The following is a 9,615-nucleotide window of genomic DNA, read 5'->3' as shown; positions in this document are numbered from 1 at the left end:
ATCCTCAGATAAACAACAACACATGACATATTACACTGTGTCATGATTTATTTAACAAAAATAAAGTCAAAATGGAGAAGCTATGTGTGAAAAACTAAATACACCCTTACTGCTTCCATAGGAATTAAGATGCTAAGTAGCAGACAGGTGCTGCTAATCAAATGCCCCTGATTAATTGATCATCAGCAAGTGTGACCACCTCTGTAAAAACCAAAGTTTTAGCAGTTTGCTGGTCTGGAGCATTTAGGTGTGTTTTAACACAATGCCAAGGAGGAAATACATCAGCAATGATCTTAGAGAAGCAATTGTTGCTGGCCATCAATCTGGGAAGGGTTAGAAGGCAATTTCCAACAATTTAAAGTCCATCATTCTACAGTGAGAAAGATTATTCAAAAGTGGAAAACATTCAAGACAATTACCAATCTTCCCAGGAGTGGACGTCCTAGCAAATTCACCCCAAGGTCAGACCGTGAAATGCTCAGAGAAATTGCAAAAAAACCAAGAGTTACATCTTAGACTATACAGGCCTCAGTTAGCATGTTAAATGTTAAAGTTCATGACAGTACAATTAGAAAAAGACTGAACAAGTATGGTTTGTTTGGAATGGTTGCCAGGAGAAAGCCTCTTCTCTCTAAAAAGAACATGGTAGCACTGCTTAGGTTTGCAAAGTTGCATCTGAACAAACCACAAGACTTCTGGAACAATGTCCTTTGGACAGACGAGACCAAAGTAGAGATGTTTGGCCATAATGCACACCGCCACGTTTGGCGAAAACCAAACACAGCATATCAGCACAAACACCTCATACCAACTGTCAAGCACAGTGGTGGAGGGGTGATGATTTGGGCTTGTTTTGCAGCTACAGGATCTGGGAACCTTGCAGTCATTGAGTCGAACATGAACTCCTCTGTATACCAAAGTATTCTAGAGTCAAATGTGAGGCCATCTGTCCGACAGCTAAAGCTTGGCCAAAATTGGGTCATGCAACATGACAATGATCCCAAGCACACCAAATCTACAACAGAATGGCTGAAAAAGAAAAGAATCAAGGTGTTGCAATGGCCCTGTCAAAGTCCAGATCTCAACCCAATTGAAATGCTGTGGTGGGATCTTAAGAGAGCTGTGCATAAACAAATGCCCATAAACCTCAATGTATAATAACATTGTGCAAATGGACAATATCACCTCAGTGAAGAGTAACCAAACCCAAATGTGAATCACCAATAGATCAAGATGTTTAATGAAAAATGAACCACTGATGAAGTGAAGAACTCTCACGAAACGCGTAGGGTGAGGTTAGCCAGTACTCTACATCCTGCTTTCTGCACCTAATTGCCTGTGAGAGTCTATTGTGAGGTAAAGCGGAGAACTGACTGCCTGCGTGATAACAGCGTCACAGAGGATCCTACCAACAGCAATCAATGAGTTGTGTAATCACGTGACGGAACGTGTGACGTCACTGCGAGAGGCGGGAGTGGGGAGAATCAGGAAGGAACTCCAGCATGGAAGCCAAGCTCAAACTCCGTTTACAGACTCCGGTGAGAGCAGTGACTTATACGGGTAGAAAAGGAAGTGATTCCAAGAGCCCTCAACCAGGCTTTATGGGTTGGAAAGCGCAGAAAGGATGAAGGAGTATGTGAGTGGCATTCCTGGTGTCTGTTTTATTTGTTTTATTAAATGTTAGCTTCCTAGTAGATCTGTGCTGTTATTTTTTCTTTTTCCATGAAAATATTGCTGAGATTGCTACATTGACCAGCAGAGCTGTTCTTGTCATCAGGATGGTACCATTTTGTGGAGTCATATCCAAATAGCAGTTATCCACGGCGTGTTATTATATACTGGGTGTATTGTGAAGGGTGACATTTTCCTGTGAAATCAAACCACGAGGACACTCCACCAATGAAAATCATTGGTGACTAAATTCAATCCTTCATTTTCCAGTTTAAATTGAAAAAACACAAATGATTGGTCGCCTGTGTTTTATCGTTTTTTTCCAGTTACAACCGCAAATCGGAATCGCTATTTATAGCCAATTCAAGTGAATGGGCTGTGAGGTGTCTTCCGGACCAAAATTTGACTTACGGAGTATATACCATATACCATACTTAAAGCTCTATATATCTTCACCATTACGTACTGTGCTATATATCCATTTAGATTATGAACAATTAGAGATACTTGGCATTGTCATACAGTATACTGCAGCATGTAAGGATTTTCCCCTGTGGAGCTCATTGTAAAGTAAAAACGATTCATATGTAAACAAAATCAGACAGAAGCCAAAGATTTCAGAAAGTCGGTCTATAAAAAATATGGAAACTTTAATTATCGTCACATATTAACAGGTCAACACCATGGACACCATTTATATTTTCATTGTACCTAAACCACTGTTTTTGTACATGAAGTGCAAATCAGTAGAAAAGCAAACAATTTAGAGGAAAAGTGCAGATTTTCTCATTTCATCTTGTATCCATCAGAAGTGTATTTTCATTTTGAGAACTGTCCAGGTTGGCAAACTTATAGGCGCTGTGAGAAATGTACATACAGGCGAAAAGGAAAATAGCGAAGAACACGAGCATTTAATTAACTCCCGTCTGCTACAGGAGGTGCGTTCTTGTTACAGGACCATCCATCACCACACGGGTTGGACAATGTTGTTAGTTGTTGGGGAGAAAAATATATATTTATTTTCTATTTTAATGAAACAGCAGCTAAACAAGACTCGACATTGACCAGAGAATTGGGTTAACGGCACCCACGTGTTTTCACAGTGTCATAGCATCCCATCTTATGTTTTGTAGTGGTTAATTCTATACACACATTCTGACTCCTTAACCCCAGCCTCTTCGTGAATTTGGTCAAACCAGTTATCTGTCTCTGGGTAGATTAATTAACCCCCATTCAAGTCAACATCTGATAAGGTGCGCCATTGCATGAATGAATCTGCCCCTGTGTCTTGGTTTCTCCCATAGGATTGGACATAATATTAGAGTGCTACAAGTTTGCTGCCAGGGATCCCCACCAGAGGTGGCTGGGTCATTGAGGAATTGGTATAAAGTGCAGTGAAATGAAAAGGCACTATATAAATTCAAGTAATCAACTGTTATGTGCTGCAAAATTGTTCCAAGTTATACAGGCACTTCAATAAACATACAGGAAATGGCTTGGAACATAGATAAAAATAATGTCATATTCTCAAAGTTTAGAACCTTTGTATATTTGAATTATTCAGAAACGGATAACTTGGCCTGAATTTGAGTAACATTTGAATGTTATAAGCAGTTAATTTCATTTGCAGTTAAGTAGTCAAATTGACAGCCGAATTAACATTTGTCCCAATTTACTGGTCTCTGTATTGAAAAGGTTTCATTAGAAGAGATTATCATTTTCCCTGCTGGATATACATGTGCCATTGGCTGCCGTGTTGACAGTGCGTCACAATGTATTATACTTTCAAGGCAAACTGGACTCACATCTGGAATCACAGCTTGTTACTCAGATTCCCAAGCTGTGTTCTCCACTCTTTGATTGGAGGCCCTCCCACCGCAGCTAGTTTCTTCAGTAAAAAGGTAGGTTTCATATCGGGGACGTCCACATTGGCCTTGTAATATTTTTCCAATTGCTCAAGAACTCTGGCCAACCCAACTGTAGCAGCGTAATACATGGGGCCCCCTTTGTGCTTCGGCCAGCCGTAGCCATTGTTGTAGATGACGTCAATGTCTTCCGGGCCTGAGGCTATTCCGTCCTCCAAGACCTTGAAGCCCTCATTGATGAGTGCGTATAAGCATCGCTCTAGAATCTCCTCCCGATTTACAGGACGTTGCTTGATTTGGTGAGTGCTTCTGTACTTCTCCAAGAAGTCCAGGACCCAAGGGTCAAGTGTTGCTTTTCTACCACCAGGTTCCCCATACTGGTACCAGCCCTTACCAGACTTTTGTCCGAATCTCCCCAACTCGCAAAGCATGTCTGCAAGAGGGCTGTACCTGGTGCCTCCACGTTGGCGGGTTGGAGTTCCAGCAGGAACGTTGGCACCCGTCAGACCTTTCTCCATCCGTGACCTCCATAGAACATCCAGGCCAGCCAGATCCATCATCCGGAATGGGCCCATAGCAAAACCAAACTCTTCAAGGGCTTGGTCCACTTCTTCCGGGCGGCAACCCTCTTCCAACAGGTAATCGGCTTGGTCAAGGTACGGGCCCAACATTCGGTTCCCAACAAAGAGAGGACAGTTGCCAACCAGCACGGCGACTTTGCCCAGGACTTTTCCAATATTCATGGCCGTGGCGATGGTGGTGAGGGAGGTTTCACGGCCTTTGACCACTTCCAGGAGTCTCGTGATGTTGGCGGGGGAGAAGAAGTGGGTGCCAATGACTTGTTGAGGTCGGTTTGTGACAGATGCAATTTCATCGATGTTCAAGCCTGACGTGTTGGTGCACAAAAAAGCGTCAGGCTTGCAGATGGAAGACAGCATACAGAATATCTCCTTCTTCAGCTTCATGTTCTCATACACAGCCTCGATAATGAGATCCACATCGCGTAGCTCCCCGAAGTCTACCGTGAAGTGGACGGAACCCAGACCGTTACCTAGAGCAGCTGTCCGTCCTTGTTTCTTCATTTTCTCGGCTTCACGTTCCAAGAGTCCGTTCACGGCTTTGCTTCCCTGCTCCAGCTGCTTCATGTCTTGTTCCAGGGCGATTACAGGAATCTTCGCCTTCGACAGTGAGATGACTATCCCTCTCCCCATTGTCCCCAGTCCTGTGTGGAGGAAAAAAGTGTGTGTTAGGATTCTTTCACAGAATTATAGGGATGTGCGCACTTTGTGATGATTAAATAACATGCTTCAATATGGAGTATAGTACTTCCAATGGACCAAAGCTTTTTGTGCTTCTAATAAGGATTATTTGCCCACTTGGTCTTCCCATGTTTCTAATGGGCATTAAAACACTGCAGGCCCGCATAATATTAAGTTCCATGCCTGAAAAACATTGTCCCTCCCCTTTTCTGGAAAACGCTATATGTTATATCTGTTCTCTTACATGATCCTCACTGGGCAGCTTTCTGAACGGGAGTTTCACGGGTCACAGAGTGATTGTCAGTTTTCCTGTTTGCGGCCATTTTAAACTCCCGAAAACAATGCTGAATCAGAGCATTGGAGGCGAGTATCTCCTGAAATAAAAACTGCAGCAAACTAAAAATTTATAACAGCAATAGTATGGATTGCTGCTTTAAAAACGCTTTGTGTGTATGTTTGGTGCTATTATATCTAAAATATATATGAAAGAAAGGTTACAATCTGCTTACGTCTTTCTAATTCAAATAGCAAATTAAGCCGGTGAAAATGACGTTTCAGTACATGCACTCAATTGATTAATAATTGAATAAAAAGGGCTTTAATTTCTCAGTGCCTGGCTTCTGGGAAGTGTAAACCCTCTTAGCTGGATACCACCTACACTGGTCCCTGCCACAAACAGGCTGGCTAATCTGTACTGTAACAGAAATAACTGGAACAGCACACTCGAGGACATTTAACTCCTACTAGAAATGAACTAAAAGATACTACAGACACAGATGGCAGCAATTAGGTTAATAAATAATTGTAATAATAAATGTATAATTAAAATCAGAAATCCAGAACAATACCTGCTTAATGGATCCCTGACCATAAGAGCTTGCAATCTACTAAACTGTTCAAGTGACTGTAAGGCATTGGCTTCTGCAGTGGGAGCTACACTGTCAATCACGTGACAGTAGGAAAATAACTCTCACTGTGCTTCAGGTAGCAAAATAGAGTGTAAGCTCTTTGTTCAGCTGCATGCACTGCCAGCGCTATGTAAGAAATAAAGGATGGTTATTACTTCTGAGTTTCAAATAAAAGTGGGCGAAAGTTGCACAAAGGGGGATATTAATAAGCACCGATTAAAGTTCTTAACGAACATAAGTATATCCAAACGAGTCATCAAGCAAAGTCACATTGCTTCACGCTGCGTTGCCGGTCCCGCTGGCAGTGATGGGGTTAATACAGCAAGTGTCTGATGCGGAAAAATGCAATTCAATCATTTTCCTCTCCAGAGATCCCAGACGCACAGATCTCTTCCGGCTCTGCGGTGGAGAGAGAAAGCTGATAGCCGTACTAATATCTCAAGAAAGCAGGACAATTAAACCCCTCCCCAATAAAAACAACCCAGTGATTAATCGCATTAATATACATCGAGGCTTTTTTCTCCACAGGCCAGCGTCTTGTAGAAAGGAATCAAATTTATATCCACCTATGAAAAATTAATCTCTCCATTACACAGCATCCTGGAGAAGGGACGATGCAGTCAAGATTCTGAAACTGCAGCTGTCAACATAACACTTTATTGCTGTGGTATCTTGGGGTTGCAGTTTGCACGGATGGGTTAGGAGGAGAAAAGCCTAATTATATGGCATATGGTTAACCTTTACAGCACCATGGGTCCGGCAACGCCAAAGCGATCCATTTCTGTTCTGACTGGGCTTTGGATCTGCCCCTAAAAACGAAGAGGTGCCCACAACTTAACCTGACATGTTATATGGGCAAATCCAAAGGTTCATTACGAGCCAAGACAATCTCGGAGGAAAATTGACAAAGAGCGCATCATTTAAATGTTGCATCAATATACCAAGGTCGTTGCTTGGAGTTTTTCTCCATGTGCATGAGTGTGCGATTTGGGGGAAGAGTGAAAAGGGGGAGTTAGGCAGGACAGACAAGGCACAGAATATAATGAGATGTAACAAATTGCGACCCAATTTCTCCCTTCCACCTGGGTCTAAAAATTTGAAGGTGTTGTAAGTAGGGTTGCTAGGTGTTCCGTATTGAACCGGACTGTCCTGTATTTGGACACTGTCCATTAAAAAATTATAGGTAATACTGGACTGATGTGGTACACTGGCGACACACTTTATTCGAGCTCGGCTAGTCCCACGAATTCGGGTATACCCGGGTGTATTGAGGTTTGTGACTGTTTTCTGCCCGAGTGCATTGAGGTATTTTCCAGGCAGGGATTGAAGCATTTTATTCCCGCTGGCTGCAATACTGCACAGTATATATATATACTGCATTACAATTCATGAATTTATGCCATCTGGTAGACACGCGAAGCATTGCAGCCTATTAAATCCTAATCATTATCATTTAACAGATCAGCCGCCCATCAGCCAGGCATGAACCCAGGCTGGGAAGGCAAACGCAACGGGGCTTGTCAGAGGTGTGGAGCGGCGCATTCCAGGTATCTGCCAGGTACATACTGGGTATTTGCTCGAATAAAGTGTGTCGGTGCAGTATCAGTGTTTAGTTAATCACTGGGGGTATAGGCACTTTGTAGTGCACATTTCAATCTGCGCCAGGAACACTTGTTGGTTTGGATCTATTTAGGAAAGCTGGGCCTGTGATTACACACAAAGTTATATAATTTTGGTGACTTGTGTATTTAAAATTCATTGATTTTGCAATAGCTCCAAAAACGAAACTTTTTTTTTTTTAATCCAAAGCAACTAAGAACCTATAAACGATTACATATAATATGAGATATGTGTGAGCACAAGTCCATGTAGTGGAGAGACCCTAAAAACAATGAGTGAAAATAGTCCACGAATCACATATTCAATAGGGACATGGGAGACCTTCAGTCCTAGTCTCTTAATGACATTGAACAGTTCTCGGATTGAAAGCAGCTTTGTACGTGGATTGGCCATTCTTTTTTTTTGCTTGCCCTTTCCAGTATGGTTTTTACTTTTTCGACCTGATGCTCAGTTGAGGAGATATAAGCGTTTGCAATATGAATTGTCCGGGAGGATAAAATAGAGTTGTTCTGTGGTGTTCATTAATACACCACGCCGAGTGGAGCCCTGTAGCATACTATCCGTTGGAGCTGAGACCTGTATATATTATGAGACATAAATTTGTTGAAACTCCACTAAAAGGTTAGAATAACTTACCTTGGTGAGATGACACTACTATAAGACTACTATTATACTATACTGATCAGGGTCACTTCTTTGTATACCATTCGCTGGGGTTCCATATTATATATCCTGGGTACCCCCCTTGACTTAAAAAGACATTACTATCAAGTTACCGCTCCCGTCACAGAGTATGAGAGCAACATTTTTTCACCCTTTGAGCCTACAATTTCTATTAAATATTGGGTCTCATTAAAAAAGGATCTGTGTGTAATACATTAAATATTGCTCTTATCTGGCTCTGGTATCTGGATGAATTTATATACCATGGTCAGTCTGATGAATGGAGATCTTAATTGTTAGCCACAAATATAATGAATCTGTGGCTTCCCACTCATCAATTATTACACTGTAGTCCAGTTTGTGATGCTACATAAGCTTTTAATCTGCGTTGCGTACAAGGACTATTTTCAATTGTCACTTATTTGAACATAGTGTGAATACAATCAATCAAGCTATATTAAGCCTTAAGTATTCACCTTTTTAGGCTACATAAAATATATTTGGTTGGAATATTATAACCCTCTCTAAATCAGTGGGGCGCTTTGATCTTCCGCACCCCTCACTGTAGCTAATCAACCTACCAGAGACTCTCATATCCACCACCAGCTTAAGTTCTTTCAAATCTAAGGCTGTCTCACACTTTAATCTGGTCTGTAACTGTTTCATACGCTCATAATATATATTTTCTTTAACTGTGCATGCAATGTCTTGTATATAATGTATACCTTGTTCATTTATGTACTGTACTTGTAACCATGTATTATTTGTTTTACTCTGTGCCCAGGACATACTTGAAAACGAGAGGTAACTCTCAATGTATTACTTCCTGGTAAAATATTTTATAAATAAATAAATAATCCTGTGTGACAATTTAATCAGGAGTGGTTCGGATGGTGTTTTAGGTTGTTACCTTAATATATATACACACCACACCTTCCGGATCTATGGATTCATTACCCTGAGGCAACTCTTTATAATTAAATCAATTTGGGTTGCCAGTCCTCATTAGTCCCTCTGTACACCACCCCAATCACTGCGGTGATTAGGAGGTGTGTGGTTTAATACTTTTTTAATCATTTTCATTTGTTGCCCTACGTGTTGTCTGTTTGTGTTTGAGTGTTCACCCTAATTTTTATTATTTCATATACCAATAAAGGTTAAGTTTTATTCTGTACATTTATACCATCACCTCATGAGTGCTAGTTATATAGGGGCCCTTTTCACCCGTCTAGGCGAGTGTATTTTTGTCCAGGTTAAAATAGAGAACAAAAAATGTGCTCGATAGCGCTCTAACAAACCCCAAAAATAATGTGCACATATGTGTAAAAAATTATAGGTGCCACAATACAAATGACAACATACACAGTGTACTAGTGCTCAAAAAGTGAATAAGAGGATTAACAAACGCACTTCCAACCCTTGGTAAAAGACCGTTTCACTTGTCTTGCATGTTCAATTCTTCCAAAAGAACCAGAGGAGCGCAGCTTGCAGCCATGTAAAATAAAAAGACATCACATGCAATCTAAGTTGGATGACTGCTCTTTTTTGGCTGCTTTCATGTGAGTAGCCATTTGTGAGCCTTGCACGAGATTTACATTCACTGTGTTTGACATTGCTGTACTATGTGAT

The 9,615-nt window shown here is 41.3% G+C and overlaps 1 protein-coding gene across 2 annotated transcripts in view; it reads right to left on the bottom strand.

The window, feature by feature from the left end:
- Positions 1-2,304: 2,304 nt before the first annotated feature.
- The window catches only part of LOC142498747 (peroxisomal bifunctional enzyme-like), a 58,323-nt gene continuing 51,012 nt past the window's right edge, over positions 2,305-9,615 (bottom strand). For both annotated transcript variants that reach the window (XM_075607098.1, XM_075607097.1), the window contains one exon: positions 2,305-4,758. In XM_075607098.1, the coding sequence (XP_075463213.1) occupies positions 3,485-4,758 (1,274 nt within the window). In that variant the 3' untranslated portion in view covers positions 2,305-3,484. The remainder of the gene's footprint in view (positions 4,759-9,615) is intronic.

This window comes from Ascaphus truei, chromosome 7 (assembly GCF_040206685.1).
Source record: "Ascaphus truei isolate aAscTru1 chromosome 7, aAscTru1.hap1, whole genome shotgun sequence".
Lineage (NCBI taxonomy): Eukaryota > Metazoa > Chordata > Amphibia > Anura > Ascaphidae > Ascaphus > Ascaphus truei.
Note: the sequence above shows the minus strand (reverse complement) of the source record. Positions and strands in the feature narration are given on the sequence as shown.